The following is a 20,409-nucleotide window of genomic DNA, read 5'->3' on the forward strand; positions in this document are numbered from 1 at the left end:
AGCAAACCCAGCAAAAGAGTTCCAGTATGTCTTGCTGCTGTACAAATTTCTTTTATCATTCTTATTTTTTATTACTTTTATTATTCTGAGCTACTGATTTTCTTTCTCTAGTAGACAAAGCATAATTCAGCATTGAGCTTGCTACTAAGCCATTTTTCCTGCATGGATTCAAGAGCAGAGTGGTGAGAAACCTCTCACAGTGAGGGCTGGAGGGCAGGGTCTAGTGGGGTGGAAGAGGCAGACCTTGCAGCATTCACAGAGGAGTGATCCTGGCCTGTGGGACCCTTTGTGCAAACCCTGTGAGTGATGCTGTGAGCACTCGCTCTGACACCACAGCTCAGCGAGTGCTCCGAGGGAAGCTGATCCTTCCAGTTCATGCTATTTACTTGAAATCTCTTCCACTGGCGTGCAGGTCCTGCAGACCTTTGCTTAGCACCTTCACTGACATTTTTTGGATGGGTGTCTTACCTTGACAGCATCACTACTGATCTGCTAGACTGCCGAGGTGACAGCAGAGTTCCTCAGATATCACAGATAACAAACAAACAACAGATATTTGAGTGCAGAAGTTGCCAAAGAAAGAAGAAAGACCTCAAAGCAAGAAGTCCTGTTGTCTTAGCTGTTTTCTGGAAGTTACTCAAGTCTCAAGGTGACAAAAAATTATTCACCCTCACTGTAAACAAATAATTGTATCAAAAAAAAAATTAATAAAAGGCTAATCTTAAGTAGCAAAGCTGTCACCTGTGTAATGTTCTGATATAATCACTTGTGACTGCTGAAACATCAATTTTATCTGCTTCATCTGAGCTTTATCTCTTCTGACCTGTTCACAAGTATTTTGGAGGAATTGGTTTAATTTGAACTCTACCTAGACAGATAAATTCTTAGTGCACCTTTCAGGTGTCTGGAAGTTATAATATTTTGTGACACTTCTAAAAGGTGTAACAAATCAAAACAGACTTCTCTGTGAAGAGGATCAGGAGCTGTGCCAGACTTCATCCCCCCAAAATGAATGCAGGTTAACAGTGCAAGAGGTAAGAGCATGGCAGAGGCTAATGGATAGTGACTGGTGAGCTCTGAAGAATTTGGAACCAGGATACTGCTCAAATTGGCTTTCAAATGGTTGGAGCTTAATTGAATTATGGAACGCTCTCAAGGCCTGGAGACCTCACGAGCAGAGGTTCTGCTTTGAAATTTCCAGTGCTTCAGATCCTTATTTTGATGAGAAAATGAAAAGCTTTTTTCATTACAAATTGGCATTTGTTGCCTTTACATTGGCCAAGCACTGGGACAGAAAGGCCAGGGGACAGAGCAAGGGCAAGCCCAGAGACAGAGACTGGGAGCCAGAAATGAGCCAAGTGTTTTGGATTTGGGTGAAGGGAAGGGGGGAATCATGTGAATCCAGTTATAAACCTTCAGAGGGGGTGGAAAAGACCCTCTGGTTCATGGATCCTTTGGGCTAATAAGCCTGCTGAAATGGCTTTTTCAGGTAGCTGATACCATGGTCACACTCCCAGCAGCAGCCCCAAGCTCACACAGAGGAGCTGTGATGGTTCAGTACCAGGTTAATTTCTCTCAAGGTGGTGATCTGCAGCCCAGAAGGCAAGAACTTACCACCCCAAATTGCAAGTTCCTGGAAGGGCTTTTCAGTTCTGAGACTGTTTCTTGCAAAGTCAGCCAGTGATAGATAATGCAAAGTGGCATTCTCTATCCTTCCAACCTGCCCCAACCTAAAGTCCTAGTCCTAACTCATTTTCTAGCCAGGACTTATCCCTGGATAAGACATGCCTTCAGCTGGGTTTTAAAGTCCAGACACAGAAAGTCTTCAGACTTTATCAGTTCCTGATCTCTACAAGGGATTGCTTGAATGTTGCTACAACAGTTTCCAGAACTAACAGCATTTTCAGGCATCAAGTAGAAAGTTCATCACATGCCTTTTTCTACTTCTTAACTTCTTCAGTCTTTTCATTCATTCAAGTCAAGATAATGTACAGTGTTTGGTGGGAAAAAAAATCAAAACAAAACAGTGGATGGGCAGCACATTTACTCTTCATAGATCTTTTCCTTTTTCACTCTAAAGACTTCTTTGGTGCAGACCAGACACCAACATAAGCCTCTTAAACACCAGCAGTGACTTCAGTGAAGCTCACAAGCACCAGGGACCCCCCCAGCCAGCCTGATGGAAAACATGGAAAAGGCTGTTCTGACCAAGAGGGAATGTGTTGTGCAGGTGGTCACACAGTTCCTATTTTGCTGACTCAAGTTCAGAAAGCTGGATTGAGATTTCCAACACATTTCCAAACTCATGGCCAAACTTTCTGTCTGAGCTTAGCTTATTTCCTGGTGAAGTTTATATTATCCTCATTGTCTCAATAATTTCTAATGGCTTCAAAGAAATGGTGATTTTTCATTCCACATGAAAATGGGTATGAATGATTCTTACACTTTAATTTGTTTATTTTTTTTTACCAAATTTTCACACTCTCCAAATTCCACAGACATGGAGTGCAATTTGTCTCCAGTTGCCAAAGATACCACATGAAAAGCTGCTGGCAAGATAATGGACTGCAAATGAGGCCATTTAGTCACCCCAACAGTCTCTACAATCCAGCTGTGCTTCTGGAACATATTTAGAAGGTGCAATTAGAGTTGTGCATGCTTTGAAATAAGTGAGCAAGTTTCTTAACTGAGGTTGAATATCATTTTAGTTTCCAGTACTCCTGCTATAAAAGCCACCAATCTTGATGGGGTGGGACCACAGATATCTATTTTCTCTCCAAGTTTTGCATGAACATAGATTATATTGACTCTGTGTGAAATAGCTAAGGACTAATAACCTGCAATTAATGTTGGTGCACTAAGCACCTACCCTTTGGAGATCTATGTGCAGAACAAGTTCCATCTTACAGTTTTGCTATTTTAGTTCAGTACAGAATTCTCTGCAAGTGCAAATCAAATCAGCCTTAACTCAAAAGTTCCTGCCACAGGGAGTTTCCACCCTGCCAGCTCCCAGCAGATGAGTTGGGAGGATGAGTTTTGGAGAAATTCAACTAAGAGAGATGAAAGGTAGGGATTGGTGTTCTTATTAATGTGTGTTCCTCATGTCAGCTTCCTTCCAATTGTACCTTCATCCAGCTTACATCTACAAGTTCATCAGGAAACTGTAGTAATTTTTATTACTGTTTTAGAACTCCACAGTAATCAAAGAAAAGAGAGTAATGTCTGTCTTCTGGTGACGACACATCCCAGTATCTTCAGAGGCATTTTGCCTGGGATGAGTTGGCCTTTCCAGTTTCAGGACATAAACACAGTGTCTGCTCTGCGTGTTTAGTCCTGGGAGCAGCTCCTGATGAGGCATCTGAACTAGCCCAGCTCAAATGGCCCTGTGAATCTTCAGTTATCAGCCCAGGGTTTGGCTTGGGAAGCCCTGCACTGCCAGAGCTGTGGGAGTCTGGCTTGTCCTTGGAGGAGAATCCTAAGGGGCCACATGCACGGCAAAACATATGGGTTGCACCCCAGTCTAGACAAAATATAAATCTATATTATATAGTTCTGCTTCCTTATTGCTGTGGATCACTAGAAGGTCACCTGAGTCACAGCAAAGCTAAAATTTGTGTCATAAGAGCAGCAATACATGCTCTTGTTAACAGCATCGTCCACCAAGTTGAACCAGGGTAGATTTAGACTGGATATTAGGAAAAATTTGCTCACTGAAAGGTTGGTCAGGCATTGGAACAGGCTGCTCAGGGAAATGGGGGAATCACAATCCCTGGAAGGGTTCAAAAGACTTGTGGATGTGGCACTTGGGGACATGGTTTTGTGGCAAACTCAGTGGTTCTGGGTTTACTGTTAGTCCTGATGATCTTAGAGGCCTTTTCCAATCCCAATGATTCCATGACTCTCCTGCAGACTCCAGCAGACACAAGGCAGGTGCCAAGCAGCAGAGCCCTGTGCTCCAGCCCTGTGCTCTCTGTGTCCTTGAGGCTGTGTCTACACAAACAGTTGTTCAATTTTAAGAGATTCTGTTTGAGTCATTTGGGGGCAAAGGAGGTGGGGGGTGAAGGGGGTGTCCTGCTGCTCACTGTTTCTTTTGGAGACATCTGTCTTCAGAGATCCTGAGGAATATCTGAAGCTGCTCTGAAGGACAGATCCATGACCATATTCTGGAATAGTGTTCCATATTTGTGCGTTTTCAGGCTGTGGGCACCAGGAGTAGATCATTGAGATTGCACCAGTGGCTTGATAAAGGACCAGACACCTCACCTGAGAATGGGGCAGCTGGGGAGGTACAAAAGGAACTGGATCCTGTACTTGCACCCTCTCCAAATGCCCCTCCTTCTTTGCAGGATAGATTTTATCTGGCATTCAAAGAGATATGTGTCTCATGTCTGTTTCTCTGCATAAATACCTGTATTTTATGTGTCTGTAAAAGATGCTGAGGTTTGCCTCGGTGAGAGCACTGTGGGGTGCTCAGGGGGAGAGCACAGATCAGTGAGCTCCCCTGGCTGATGTGATCCATGAGAAATTGCTGCTATTCAGAGGGGAGAATGTCAATGTCCTTTTTGTCTTCCCAGTAATTCAAAAAACCTCTCCAACATCTTGCTTTTATTAACCCATTTGCTATAGGTTCCATAGGCACAGTGCACCTCTTACTACAAGACCTGTCCTGCATGGGTTGTAATATTATCCATGATGCTTTGGAGCATCTTAGGAAGCTGAATGGGGCTGGCATCAAATAACTTTCTGTCTTTCAGTCTTCTCTTAATGCACCTGCAGACAGGGGAAGGAGGATGATCAAGGCTAAAACCCTACAGGAAGTTTACCCTCATTAAAGGTACAGATTTTTACAAAAAACCCAAGAAAAGTGAATTGCCAATATTTCACAGGCTCTCCTTTCCTCAGAGCTGACTTCAAAGCTGTTACTGCTGCCTGAGGGCAGAGCCTGGAGTTCCCAATATTTGAAAACATCATCCAAGAAAACCTGTCAAGGCCAATATGATAAACAGGCTATTGTAAGAGGAGAGTTTGGCAGCCCTACACCACAATTTAAAATTATTCCTTATAATACATTGGACTTTACATATTGCAAGGCTCTGCAGACACTGATCCTCTGCAGACCTCTGCAAGACCCAGCCAGTGCTGTTGCTCCCACTTGGCAGCCAAGATGCTTTCAGGGTAAAAGCCAAGGTGAACTGCCAACACCCTGCAAATCTGGGAGTGTTTGATGCAGGATCAAACCTCAGGGCTCCCATTAGCTGGAAGTGCAGATCCACATCCCCTTCCTCCCTCTCCAGCATCTCTCCACCCAACTCATGCCTGCAAACCACACCAGAGACTGGGAGGAGGCTTTCTAATTTTCATAATTTCCACTCTGAAAAGTTGGAAAGCTTCCTTTTTCCACCCTGGACTTTGTTGTAACGCAGGCATTGTGTATCATCCCGTAAACTTTCAAATGCACCAATGGTGGCAGTTTCCTGCAGGACAAAAAGGGTTTGCTTCAGTTAAAGCAAGTGGGAACCTGGCCAAGAAGAGTCATAAAACCAGAGGATGGTGATTTTTAAAAGCACAGTTATGTTAGTGCATTCCAATGTATACAATCAGTCACCAGAGAGTGGTTAAAGTGTCCTTGGGGCCAGCCTCTGGCTTCTGGGGAATGGTGTCAGGGGAAAGATAATCAGGCTGATGCCAGAGGATGACCTGGCCCCTCTTCCTGACAATCAGTCACAGCAGACTTTGTGCTCTGGCCAGGCTCTGCGCCGCCCAAGTATTTTGAAAATTTTTCATTCCTGGACTTTGTTTCATATGAATCCATGGATGCTGCTATCCACCCTAGACTGGAAGGGAAATTGCTGAAAGATCCAGAGCACAGCCAGGGTGTAGGCAGCATAAATGTGTTCCTGCAAAGGCCAAGAGATACCATGGGGTCTCTGAACATCCCTTAGCACTCAGCACTAGTGTTCTTTCTGAAATCAGCACCTTTTTCCCCAGGAGTTCTCTATGTTAGAGGCTCAGGGTGAAAGAACTCCATTTTAGGGGGAAGGGAGCAACACATTTCTGCAATCACTGCCTTTTAGAGAAATTGCAGATGGAAACCCACAAATCCAGACACCCTGAATCACGTGAAGATGAATCAGGCATCTTGTGCAGCCCAGGGTATCTACCACCTCAGTCTTGCACTCAGCCCCTCTCCTGTGAGGTCAGGACTTTGCAAGGAGAGACTGCAGGCCTGACCTCAAATTCCCTGGGCAGCAGCCTCTGAGAAACCTTCTGTTGTTTCTGTTTCATAACGATTGCCCACTGGGGAGGCAGTGACCAACTCTCCCTCCCAGTTCCTAGCTTGCAAAGCCAAGAAATACCAACATGAAAAGGTCCCCACTCTCTTATCCTGGAATGAACTGACCACGTCTGGTCACACAGGGACAGAGCCCAGAATACCACCTACATGGCTTTTCTTTCCCATGACAAGTTTCCCAATCAGAGCTTGAATAAACATTAGGTCATCACCAATTTATAATGGCAGAAATTTATGTCTCTCTTGATCACATTTTCACAGAAGAAGAAATAAGCTTTCCTTCTTGCTATTCTACCCGTATCTTAATCACTCTCTGACAAAACCAAGCACACTATTCTGAAATCAAACAGATTCACAGAGGGTGTTCCCTGCCCAGGCAGTGAGTCTTGTCTGACTGGACCACTGCCGTGTTCAGTGTTGATTTTGGTTGGCTTCAGACATAAATCTTCCCAAAGACCATTTTCTTGGTGTACAGAATAAGAGCCCCATTGTTCCAGCAATGATGCATTTGGGACATTGCTCTGTAGACCAAGGCAGACATTTAATGGGGCAGTTCTCATAGCTGGGTACCCTTTTTCATCTCCTTTTCATGATGGAGCAAGGTACTGTACCTGGGGAAGGTTCTTGCTCTCTTTCCCCTTCTCTTAGTGCAGCAGTGGCTTGGAGCAGTGTTTATACTGAGGTCTAGGCAGAAGTACCACAGCAGAAATGTGAAGCCATTTATGCTTCTCCTGAGTCCAGAAATAAACCAAATGAGGTGAATCAGGGCCAACTTTAGGCACCTGGTTCTCACAGACCAACACCTCAAAGTTTTCCCTGGCTTTGCAAGGCTGTGACATGGCTCTGTCAGTCGATTCCTGTCTGAGATAAGGCTGAACCACGGCTGTCAGAGCCTTTCAGAGGGTGTTGCTCAACCCACGTGTGCATGGCTTATCAATGGAGCATGCACTGCTGGTACTGCCTGAGGGTGCAGGCAGTGGTGCAGGGACCAGGGGCAGCTTGCTGTCCTAGACAGAGCTGGAGTGGGAGCCAAATCAGGGCAGCACAACACCACAAATCATGAGGGCAGATCAAAAGACCTCTGGTGCCATGGGAGCTTCTTGTCTGGGTAGAGATCCTGCTGGAGGTCTGAGCTGCATCTGGAGCTGGGGAGGGTGTGGGGGCCCTACAGGAGAGGACATGGTGTGGCATTCCAGGCTGACACGGAGGGCCTGGTGGAAACTGCCCAGAAGAAATGAGGGCAATCTTGCATGTGGTTCAAAGTGGATTGCATGGGTAGAATAAATGGCTCTAAGCAATGAAGTAGTGAATTTATTTCAGCCACATAGAGCTATTCAACTTGTGAACAACATTAGCTGGGTTTTGATCACTCCTTTTTTCTGAGCTACTGTGGTGCTTGGGCAGAACTTCCAAGTTCATCATTCCCCTAAAAGTTCCTATATTTGTTTTCTTAGACTTGAGACTTCTTTTTAAAAAGAAAATCTGCCATATCCTTCAGCTGCAAATGATTTAATAGCTCTTGGCTTTGTGTGATCTGAATATTTTCTTGTTCTCTTGCTTTGCAGCTGTGACCTACTTAATTACAAGCAGGAAACAAACCCCAGAATCATTAGACTTTCTGCCTGGCTTGAAGAAGGGGAAAAAAATAAAAATCTTATGTTGCTAAATACTAGGATGTCCTTCTTAATAACAGGAAGTCAAGCCCCAGATAGCAACAGTGAACATTTGAATTCTTTGTGAATCAAGATAAGAACAGCAAAGAGCTTATGGGTTTTATTTTTTTATGGCATGGATGTTTTGGGGGCAGGGGAAATGACAGCCACTTCTAACAGCCAAAATGGGAATGAGTCATAAACGTCTAAATCAAGAGAGTAAATCCTCTTTGTTTTAAGTTCTGAACAGCCTCAGTCTGCTCTGTCCACAGAGACAATGAAGTGACTGACTTGCTGCTTCAATCTATTTTATCCTCTTTTCAGGAAGTATCAGCAAACAAGGCAGACAGTGAGTGAGGATGCCCATGGCAGACCATCAGGTTGGAAGACAGAGCATGGGAAACTTTGATTAACTTCTCTCCAGCTTTGCAGGAGTGTGGGCTGCTATTTATACCTCCTGAAACTCAGAACCCCATCTGGAAATGCTGGTGTGGTAGTGGCTGTAGAAAGCAGTCAGAGAAGGGGAAGGCCAGGACTGCCAGCCTCTGACACCGGCTGTCCCACACGGGCACTTCAGCCCTCTTGTCCCTGTTTGTCACAGCCCTGGTGGCAGCCCAACAGCACAAACCTCCCACTGCATCATGAGGCAATAGAAGCTGATGTTTGCTCAGGGTTTTAAACCAACCACCAACAGAAGTGCAAGTTATCCTCTTCTGTCAACTGTGCATGCATTATCACTGCAGATGGCATGGATCCAGCACTGTCCTACAACAATTGGAGATTTTCCATTAGCAGGAGCCACAGGGGTCTGTGTTTCAGGAGCAAACAGGGTAGAGGTCGACTCTTATGCTCTATTGAGAAGGTCTAGCTGGTCCCAGCTGGGGAGATGTTCTCAGCAGGAAGATCTGCTCCAGTACAGAAATCCCCCTCTGTTGACTCCTGCATTTCCCATCTGCAGATGAATTGTGCTGTGGCAATGGACACAGCCAAAGAGCCCCCTGTGATCCAGCCCCAGTGCAGATGCCCTGAGTCAGTGTGCAAGGGTGTGCACACTCAGGGTGTTGTGGCTTCAGCAGCCCAGTGGGGCCCAGTCTGGGACATCCCCTCCTCCATGGCAGTCTCCCTGCACACACTTAGCATCACCTGGATGTGTACAGCACTACTCCCACAGGCAGCACACATGCACATAAGCAGTCTTCACCCCAGGGAACATTTATTTACCCACAGTTATGCTCATGTTGATAACCAGTGTAGGAGCTTTCAACACAGAGGGTATATTATCAACCCAAGATATCTTAAGTGTCTCTGATTTTTGCTGCAGAGCTCCCATGGAACATGACCAGTTGGCTTTCTAGAACACTTACTTACTTTTTAATGTGAAACAGTTCCCCTGAGATTTCATATCACCTGACAAATGACAGTGAATTAATCTATTGAGGAAATGGAGACCCATAAAGCTCTGTGACTCTTCCAATGTTGCTCAAGAAACTGACAGCTTTTCTGGAATAGGACCAGATTCCTCCTCATTTTCACTCTGAAGTTTATATTTAACTTACTTATCTTCCTCTCTGTCCAGTGACAATTATATCCTAACCAGCAATATCAGTATTTACTAGTAATGATTTTTTTTATAAGGAGCTTTGGAATAAATTAAAAATGCATTCTTTATTTTAGGCAGGAACAGGCTTTCCAATCCATAAGCAAGATCAAACATGAGAAATCTGGACCACTGATTTTCTAAAATATGTTCCCTTTGCCCTCCTTCTTTCTCACCCTTGTCTGTGAACAGAAAGGACTTTGTATCAGTCATTGAAAGCAGTGAGTGTTACCACTGGGTCTGAATCAGGCAGATACTTAAATATATCTGCAGGATAAGTTGCAAGAAAATGTTCTGCTGCAAGGGGCCATTTGTGCTGTGGGTAGGCTTGTTTTGCATGGACAGCAAGGCTGCCCTTCATTAAATTATCTACCATGCCATAGGGCAGAACTGCAGACTGGCTGTTTATGAGCCACCAGATTTGTCCTTTCTCACAGGCAACTAGTGCCAGTTAGGGGACACCTTCAGCTTGAAAAAGTGTGTCTTCCAAACCACAACCCTCAGCCAAGGCCATGAGACAGATTCATTATCACCTGATAAAGGATGGGAAGCACAAGATAAATATATAATTCCAAATTATATGAACACAGATGTAACATAAAGAAATGTCATAAAGAATCATAGAAAGGTTTGGGTTGGAAAGGATCTTAGTAACCATCTAATTCCAGCCCTCAAAGGCAAACACTTCCTCCAGTCACCAAAGGAATAAGCAAAAGCTTGACACAAGAAGGGTGTAACTGCACAAGTGTGTGACTTCTTCTGTGGGCAGTCAGGCATGTTTGATCCTCAGTCTGGGATTCAGTGCCCACCTGATGGGCACAGACACAGGTTTGTCTCAGGTTTGTATTATTTCACCCCTGAACCTTGTCAGAGGCTGTTTTAGACATGGGTGAGTAACATGGAAGGAAAAGAGCTCAGCAGCTGGATGAGCTCTAGGCTGTTCCCTGTTCATACATGCTTCACAAGCAGGGTGTGATTTTTTTCTCTTTTCTTCTGGTCAAAAATAATTCTCCTGAGCATTTCTGCACATGATAGCAGAGAGTAGGGTGAAGATGAACCTTGTAGTTTTGGGCATGTGCAAGCACGTGCTGCTTTGACTGGAGAGCCTGGACACAGTGCCCAGCAGGATCAGAGTTAATCATAAGCTTGGGTTTCCAAAGTGAATAATCGTATTTAAGATCTCACCATTCACTTTCTGTGGCTGTTCTGCACTATTTCCTTAATGCATTGTCCTGACCTACATCCCCTCCTGCAGACTCATTCAGCACAGCATCCATGGAGAAAGAGGATTGAATAGCAAATCTCTGCACAATCTCTTTCACGTTTCTGCATAGTAGAAGTGAAAATCACTTTAGCTGGTGGAATATTAGGGACAAGTACAAGCCCAGCTTTATAGGATTCACCCACTTTTAAACCTTGTTAAATCACTAACAGAACTTACTTTAGGCAATGAAATGTGTGTGATTTGAGGAGATGACATACTCTCCTCTGTCAGTCAATAAAAATCTCTCTAGAGTGAGGGCACGAACAGCCTTACACAGACGGAGCTGCTGTTGGCATAACGATAATACTTAGCACTACCAGAGCACTTCACATTTTCAAAGAGCTTCAGAAGTGTTATGATCAAGGTGGATGACTGGAATAGTAAATTTTCATTCTGTTTTTACTGTGAAGCAGCAGTTCATTTCATTATGGAACATTTTAGGCCATATGGACTCGTGAGAACATCTTGAGGAAATTGGCCAGGATTTCTGACTCACGATGTTCATCCTAAAATGCAACCAGCAGGGAAGTCTTCAGTTTCTTGAATTTTCTCAGCAGGAAAGTTTTAGGGCTGTCAGCAGTGGCAGACCTGGGGAGCCAGGGAGAGGCTCTTCATATCTGTGGTTTTGGAAGCATGTGGAAGGTGAGAGTTGGGAGGTAACTAAAGCAATGCAGGCACAGGCATCATATTTGCATGGGGCAGCAGATCTTTGGGACAATACTTCCAAGAAGAATTGCTTGTCTAGTGGGCCCAGAGAGGTGAGCTAGGGGTGTTTGTGCCTCCTCTACCAACCTTTAAAAGTTCAGGCATGATCATTGTCCAGATATTGTGGCCCAGCCAGACTGAGGTCACAGTTTTTTAGCAATCCAAAATTAATGCTGGGCCAACTCTCAGCTGATCAAAGCTCTCAGCAGACCCAGTACAGATGACATCTATACTTTATTTTCACTCCTCTTAAATTTGGGAGGGTTTCCTCTGTCTAGAGCATATATGCTACATAATAGCTGTCAAGGTCTCAGGATTTGCTTTTTCAAATCAAATGCCATTCCCAGATCCTTTTAAAAGCCTTCTCCCAAAGACTTCCTTGTACAAACAAAGTACAAAAGTACAAGAAATGCAACTAATAATAGAAACAGAACTAATTGCAATCCTTGCACTCCAGGAAGCTCCCAACTGGACACACAGAAATCCACCATGATCCCTCCTTGGGTGACAGCAAGGTCACATGCCAGGGGAAAGGCAAAGAAGCCCAGACGAGTCAGCATGAGGGATGACAGCACCTTGGCTTGTGTGGAAACAGGGCACTCAGAGACTCTGGTTCTCAAGGGGATTTGGTGCACAATGACCATAGGAAAATCCTGGGGGATTCTGTGGCACAGTGCAGCTACAGGAGGCAGGTCACTGCTGTGAGTCCCCCCCATCCCCTGGCTCTGCCTGGGCACATGTGAAGGGACAAGGGTGGCTCCTCACCCATGTGTTTGATAACTTGGCAGCAGGACATCCCTGAACTGCCCCCATTGTATCAGACACAAAAATGATATGCCATTAAGGCACAAGGAGAACCTTGTAACCAGTTAAATATCTCAAAATAACATCTTCAACATAAGAAAGCATGAAGCTGTGACATGAAAGGGGGACTCTGGGCACAAAGATCTGACAACATTAATCCTCTTTACATTGTAGGGAAATAAAGATCAAAAAGGGCCCTGAATTTGAAATAGAACCTAAAAGACCACATTGGGCTGGAGCTACAGGGACCACAGGGGCCATGTGTGGAGCAGAAACAGGATGTTTCTGGTATGTCTATGGCAAACTCAAAGGAAACTGCCTCCCACCATGCAGGTCCTTCTTTCAACACACCCAAACACACCCACACCCATCAGAAAGTTGTGGGTGGAGGTTTGCTCCAGAGCATGATGGAGAGGGATGCTGAACTGCTCTTTCCAAGGCCAGAACATAGAAAGGTGAACATGGACCCATCTCTCAACATGGACCCACCTACACCCGTGCCTGGCAGGGATTTGCAGGGTCTGCAGAGAGGAGGAGCTGCCTGCAGGGTTTGGGATGGGAAATCCACCCCCAGCCTTCAAGCCCCAGTGACAGTCCCATGAAACAACACAGCAGCTCAAGGGGATTGGTTTTTTGCTTTGTGTCAAGGGAAGTAAGGAGCTATTTTTATACCCTAGTAACAGCCTTTGGACTGTCAGTAAAACGTGGGAGGTTTCATAGTAAATGTTTTCGCTGACATTTTCTCAGAAACAGCAGGAAATAATCAGTGCATAATTAGAGAGGAAAAGATGTGCAAATGTCTATAGACCTCTGTAGAGATTAAAGGGCTTTTTTTCCTAGCTGACCTTAGTGAAGGTGAAGCTGAACATGTTTTGTACAATGATAAGATGACTTTACAGAAATTCACCAAAGGGTACACCAGTGGAAGAGCCAAGTTAATAACTCTCAGTAATTTTTTCTCCTCTCTTCTGCCGTTCCCTGCAGCAATAACCTCTTCTGACCATATTGGGTAAGAAAGAGCACATTCTGTGGTGTCTTTCTTGAAAAGTGCTCTCTTGGTGGAGTATCCCTTGACTCTAGAGGGGATGGGCTATCTTTGCCTGAGAAACCTCCATGGTTGCAATTCCCTTGTGTCCTGCAAGGTGGGTTGAGCTATCTGTACTCAGACAGGTTTTACCCTCTCAAAAAACTCTTCGTGTCAGGTCAGCAGGAAAACCTCCACAGGAAACCAGACAATCTGCTCTAATCATGAAGGTAAATCTATCCACTGAAATGTTCACTGGGCCTTCTCTGGACTCAAGTGGCTCCTAAGGAGAGTGCTCCAGTCTATCAGTTAAATAAATACATAGGAGAGCTGTTTTCAGAAAGTCTGATTATGTCATCAGCCAAGTGAAAGGGCTCCTTCAGAGCTGCCCTCATCTGTTGAGTAATTACTGAGTTGGGACAGGGGCTGAAAATCTCCTTTCAGCCATAAGGAAAGACTTGATGCACATATGGAGCAGCTAATTTTAAAACTGTGGTATATCCTCCATTTCCCCTCCTCTCCTCTTTCCAGAATACCAAAGGGGTTAGGTCACATCCCAGAGCAATCACTTGCTATAGCTTCTTTTCCCCCCCTCTGTTTTCCTTTATCAAAAACGTTTCTTTCTTTTCCTCTCTTGTGGCCCCAGGCAGAGATGTTGTATATCAGGTTGTAGCCTGAAGCAAATGTTGTCTGTATAATTTTAAAAATATAAATATAAATAAATAAAAAATTATATGTATATATATAATTCATTTCTTCCAGATGAGGTTTATAATGGAGATGTTCCTGGTCCCTTGTCTACATTCCTGCTAACAGAAGCAGTGTCCTACCGAGTTTAAAGGCAGGAAAATAACCAAGAGAGGATGAGCAGAGGGAGATTATAGCAAAGGCTGGACACCAAGAAAACAGGCAGGGACTGGGAGAGGAGGAAGGAAAACTGCACTTTGCAGAATGAATAGCTCCTAACAAGTTTAAAGGAAACATTATTACAATTTTATTACCGTATTTTATAAAGCTGCTCTAAAAACAAAGTCCTGAAGAAGCAATTAGGCTGAGAACATGAATTTTGCAGCTGTATTTTCCTGGCCCTCCACCTGGCCTGTCAATGAGCTGATGAGCGTCCTTGTGCTGTTATCATGTGATGCACAGCTCACTTTGTGTCCTTCAGTCCTCAAAGGACAAAGTATGGATGGGGTCATGGTGGGACAGACCTACAGAAAATCAAGCAGATATTAATATTCCTGCTTCTTCCCTATCCAGGGAGTTGAATCAGGGGAGACATTGAGGCTTTTTGGAAAAGATGCCTTCTCACCTCTGCTAAACCAGATGTTTTAGGAGTTCAGTGCATGCAGGTCCCTCATGATTTCAGCTGCCCACCCCTGTAAAAATTGCCTCCTAGGAAGTGCCTCCATGTAGGCATTCTCCAGCTAACTCCTGTCTGCTCCCTCCAGATCCTGTGGCCTTTTTGCACACATTCCTCTGAAGGGAGAGTAAAACGAGTGGGAAATAGCACTGACAGGCAGCTGTCTCCAAGGGCACTGGCTTGCACTGTGCCTTTGATAAAAATATTTCCAACCTCAGTTTCCCCACCTGGTGATTAAATAGGAAGAAGAAGCACTCGATAAATTTAGTTGGAAAATGTCTTGCAACTTAGCTCCATGATTGTGTGGTGATTTATCTGAACTGCAAAATCCTCACCTTGATAATGTATTTTTGCCCTCACTGGACCACTTCCCCTAGCTCAACTCATCATAGATGTTGACAGTGTTGAAGGCTCCACCCAGACAAGCTGCTCCTGTGGGGAACCAGGCAGGGAACTGATCTCTTCTCAGCACTTATTTTAGGAAGGGATGCCAGGAGTGAATCTTTGTATCCATAGACCAAAAAGGGTATTTTGGCATCCAGTTCTTCTGGAACTTCCTCCTGGGCTTTTTCAGATGAGACCCACATTTAAGAATGTGAGCTAACCAAGGGTTAAAAATATCTCCACATCAGCTGAATCAGACTGATATTAAAAGGCCATCAACTTTCAAAAATATCACCCCTTGGATAAATAAGGTGCTTTGCAGACTGTTGCATAACTCTCATGTAAAGATTAAGTTCCCTTATGAGTTCAAAACATAAAAAGGCTCCAGAAAAGACAGCTGGGTGGGAAAAAGAGTGGAGTGTAACTGTGCAATGGTGAGTTAACACACAAAACAAAAGGATGGAATGTTGCATGTGGCAGAGCTGCCTTCTCAGATGCTCTTTGGGAGTGTTTGAAAGAGTTAAGCCCAATAGTGGAATGTCTTGGGAATGCTGGCAGACGGAGAGCGAGCAGCTTTTTTCTTCCCTCTGGATGGAGTCCCAGGACTGAGCATGCAAAGTGATGACTTTGGATCCGAGTTTGCTCCTTGGGTCTGCAGCGGAGAGCTGGGAAGTGATGCAGTGTTACCAAGAAGTCCTTTGCAAGGGATGTGCAAATGCCTTCCTAAGTCAGGAGAGGTATTTTTACCTCTTCCTTGCTCATCCTTGGGTGCAGCAGGACTCGCTCTGAGAAGATACACAGAGGGAGAAACCACATCCTGAAGGGCGTATGCAAAGGGAGAAAGACACATCCCCAAACAGTTTATTTTGGCTGCTGGTTTTTGTTGTCCGTTTTGGTTTGGTGGTTTGGTGGTTTGTTTTTTTTTTTTCCTTGCTTTTCGTTCTTCTTCTTTGATGGAAATTTCAGTGACTCTTTAACCCTGCAGCTCACAAGGCGCCTTGGGATTAGCTGGTTGCCTCGGAGCAGGGAATCTGGGGTGATTCACACAGGGAGCTGGCATGGCTGCTGTGCTCTTTGGCTTTGAGGATCTGCTCTACAGCTGGGACAGCCTGGTGTGGAGCCTGACGTGCCGGGCTCTGAGGACCTGCCGCCTGGGGAACCTGAGGGTGCTGCAGCTCATGCTGAAGCCATGGTGCATTTCCAGGGACGTTTATCAGGTAGGGTAACAAACACCAGGCCAGACCCCCAAACCCCATGGCTGCAGTGGGGGAGACCCCCTGGGACTCTCACAGGGTCCTGTCCTCTTCCTGCCAGCCACTTTGGGTCTGACACAAGTGATGGGACAGAGGGGATGCTGTGGGCAGGGGAGGTGTGGCAGGAGAAACATTTTGGCTTGGAGGATGGTGATGGGGTCTCCTATGGTGGAACACAGGTCCAAACTCTCCTTGCGACAGAGCAGGGGGGGAATAAGTGAAAGCAAATTAATGTTCAATCTGCTATATCCCCTTTCCTTGAACTTTATATTCATAAGTGCATCCCTAGTTTTTCTGCATCCTAAGGCTGTCCCTACAGCTGCACAGGAATAATTTATAATTTACCCAGAGGAAAGGGTGCCTAAAGGCACCCAGTCTGTGGAAAATGGGCATTTGTAGAGGGTTTTCAACTGTAGTATAACTAATTACCCCTAAGTGACTTGTGCAATGCCTTCTGATTGCTGCATCTTGCAAAGTCCCAGGCATCTGATTGCCTAAAATTTCTGGTTTGCTTGATGTATGGTTGATGTGGTACAGAGAGCTTTGGGGCTTGGACGACTGGCTTCTCTGTAGAGTCACACTAACTGCTTACAGCTTGAGGTAGAGTGACACAGCTCTAATAAACTGTGTGTTTCTGAGACTGATTAAACTGGGCTAAACAAACTGAACAGCACAGAAGGAACTAGTCCTGAATGTCACTTTGAAGAGCAACTTCTTCCAGTCCATAGGTGAGTCCAGGCTGCAGTGTTAACCCACAAGCTTGTCTGCTTTTTAAATCAGCCTTAGACAACTGAGGCTAGAGGTTTATTCTGCTGTGGGGACAAACCCATTATGATATTTATCATCTCCACAGATTTGTCTAATGCCGGATGCTGGAGTGACTGATTGGTATTTGCATTTGGAAAATGGATTTTCTGCTACTCCCATTTACTTGGTATTTTGCTTTTCCTGTGCTTTGGAAGTCTCCATGTGTGAAGCCAAGTCATACAGAAGGCAACAGATTAAAAGCCTGTACAAATTGTGTGTGTTGGTTAGAGGGAGACCAGGGCAGGGCTCTTAGTAATTTCAGCAAACTTTGAACCAGCTTCAAATCATGCTCTGGTTTCAGCAGACTTCAGGAATAGATTTTATGGTCTTTGGAGTTCAGCAAGCATGGGCAGCATTTTTGTTTTAAGTATTTGTTTGTTCCAGAAGATACCCACAGCCAGTAACACAAACCCATTACCCAGGCCTTGGCTTTGAAACCCCCCTGAGATGTGATGGCTGCAAGTGAACCATGCTGCCCTCCCTGGGCTCTGCTGACTCTTGGCTGAGCTGAACCCAGAGGTCAGTGTGTGCAGAGGCTGCCTATGGTGTGGGGCTGACCCACCCTCTCTCTGCAGCTTGTCTTAGGAACCTCAACCTGAAGCCAATCAGCTCACATGGGCATGGGAAAGGGGAGGGGGAAGCAAAAGGGCTCAATGCTGAACCTCATTTTTACCCCCCCATGTAAAATCATCCTCAAAAACTAAGGTGTTGGTTTTCAGATGTGTCCAGATTCTGATTACTGATAATGAATCCCACCCTATGCATCAGGGGATGCCACTGCCCGTGAGGACTCCCAGCACTGGTGGAGTCCCAGCAGATTTATGTTGCTGTAAGCATTGACCAATCCACAAATGCACTTTTTCCATTGCAAAATGCACATGCCTTGAGACATTCCCCATGGCATTATATAATGATGCTGGCATATTATTCCCCTTTGCCAGAGTCACCAAGGAAATGGGACCAGCAAAGGTGCCTCTCTTCCCACCCAAACAAACATTAATGCAGCCTGAAAGACACTCACAGGTCAGGATGGACTTGAATAGTTGTTTGTTTCTCAGACAGAATCTGTGAACATCTGCAAAAGCTCAGTAAAACCACGTCACTTTATTTGTCAATGCCCATGATCTTGCAATTCTTTGGAGAGGATCTGAAATGCTGGGTCAGGTACCAGGAGAATTGCTGCTGGGTGGAGGTTTGTTGGAAAAGGCATCTCATAGCTCATCACTGCACACTTCCAGCAGCAGCATTGTTATTAGCAGCCAGCATGAGCTGATAGCTAACTCTACACTTATGGATATTAATCCTAAAAGCATTTCCCCCAGTAGCCAGCATCGTCCAATTTAAATGCTGGCAGGGTATTTTAGCAGAGTATTGCTTGGACAGAAAGCCTGACAGTTTAATCACTTCCCAGAGACAGAAACTTCTTCCACTGCTGATTATTTAGATGAGCAAATAAGCTCTTGACTGTGCTAGTTTTTGTTGTTACTATATAATAATCCCTGTTGCTACTGCACCTTGAGAGCAAGGCAGACCAGTGTAGGATTCCTGCCTGGTACCAGGACCAGAAAAACCCTAAAAAGAAACATTAAAGACAAACATTAGTCAACTTTGTAAAATTAAGCCATGCTTTTTCATACTCTGAAAAGTATGTTTTGTGTTTTTCTTTGGGTTGACCACATCTCAGTGCATCTCTGGTTCTGGTGCCTTTTGCTGAAAGGGGGTTGGGGGCAGCAGAGCAGTGCAGCACACAGCCAGGCTCTGGCTGAGCAGGACCCACGCTGCTGGGCACCCAAAACTGGGGAGAGCTCAGCTCCTCCACCAGCCAGGATCGAGGTTGTTCAGGTATGGCTCTGACTTAGGTAATTTTTTCATGTCCTTGCCCTAGTCTGTTGTCTCCACCATACAAACATCCCAAAGCTGGCCAATTGCCTTCTACTGTCCCATCTACAAAATACATAAAAACTAAGACAACATTGTCCAGAGGGTACAGATTTACTACCAATACAAGAGGCAATGGGTTCTTGGAAACAAAACAAGCTCCAGGCACCAACATAATCAGTGTCATTCTTTTATTCATGATGAGACACTTGACTTTCTTTGCTCCCAGAAAATCAGCACCAATGCTTTAGATGAAACAGCAGTTTTGGGGTGATGCTGGCTGCAGTGGTTAGAGTGGGATATGAAACATTTCAGTGTTCAAATCCAGTCTGACACAGCAATTGGAAGTCTGGACTTGCTCAAACTGCACTCTGAGCAGCAGTTGTTATAAAATAGGTTAAAACAATCAAAAAATTGTTTCTTCATTCTTGGTCTCCAGACTGTATTTGTCTCAGGGATGCTGAGTGACTCCATTTTTCACTGTCTGTAAGCAATGCTTTGGTACTCAGGCCATCTGAGCAGTACTGAGAGCTAGAGGCCTTTGGTACCCTGAAGAATGCCATCATCTGTCTCAGACTGCAATTCTTTCCTGGCAAATAAATCCTCCCCTCAGTCTGCTGTGATTCCCAGGGACAGATTTGTCTGCCCAGTCTGAAACAAACCTCTTGCTTTGATCTGTTTTCAGAGGGGCTAATATTCACCAGTTGTTATATTTTAATTGTAATTAATGCTTGCTATATTTTAATTGGGTTTTTTTTTGTGATCCACGGTGTGGTTGTCTGACTGCATGATTGGAATGCATTTGAAAAAGGGGATGAACAAATAATAAACTTCCAGGCAGGGCTCTCAGACAGTCAGTTGTGCAAGATGTCACCGAGCTGTCGGATGTATTTTTACCAATGCCCAGATGTCTGACTGCTCTGACCTACTAAACAAATGGCCCTGTGAACTAACACAGTGCCTGCTTTTGCAGAAACACTCACATTTCAAGAAGTATTGGGGGAGGGCTGGCTTATTATTATGGGATAAGCAGTCAGTGCTGCATTTTAACATCCTGAAGATAATTCACTATTTATTTAATCTCCAAATCCATCAACAAATGTTTTAGTTTCCCAGCTATGCCTGTGCAATGTCAAAGAACATTAGGCAGTGCAGGACCTCCATCTACAGTAAAAATGTGTTTATGTGTCTCTACTGTTTAAAATGCCACCAACTGCTCCTACCAAGTCAGAGGCAGACCACTGGATGCAGAGCCATCTCTCAAGGATACCACTCACAGACATTTAATTCCTCACTCTCTGTAGACAATGTGCACTTTTTACACACTGCTTCTTATCCACCAAGTGCTTGGAAAGACAGTTAAGTAATTTTACTGCTATAGAAACC

General features: G+C 44.8%; 1 protein-coding gene across 4 annotated transcripts in view; it reads left to right on the forward strand.

The window, feature by feature from the left end:
• FRMD4A (FERM domain containing 4A) overlaps positions 1-20,409 on the forward strand; it is a 275,296-nt gene that overhangs the window by 82,163 nt on the left and 172,724 nt on the right. Inside the window, exon 1 of one of the 4 annotated variants that reach the window (XM_059847479.1) lies at positions 15,512-16,302. The exons of 2 other annotated variants lie outside the window; for them this stretch is intronic. In XM_059847479.1, coding sequence (XP_059703462.1) covers positions 16,144-16,302 — 159 coding nt within the window. In that variant the 5' untranslated portion in view covers positions 15,512-16,143. Of the gene's footprint in view, positions 1-15,511; positions 16,303-20,409 lie in introns of those variants that run through there. One more of the 4 variants, XM_059847478.1, reaches the window with a different exon arrangement.

This window comes from Haemorhous mexicanus, chromosome 5 (genome assembly GCF_027477595.1).
Source record: "Haemorhous mexicanus isolate bHaeMex1 chromosome 5, bHaeMex1.pri, whole genome shotgun sequence".
Classification (NCBI taxonomy): domain Eukaryota; kingdom Metazoa; phylum Chordata; class Aves; order Passeriformes; family Fringillidae; genus Haemorhous; species Haemorhous mexicanus.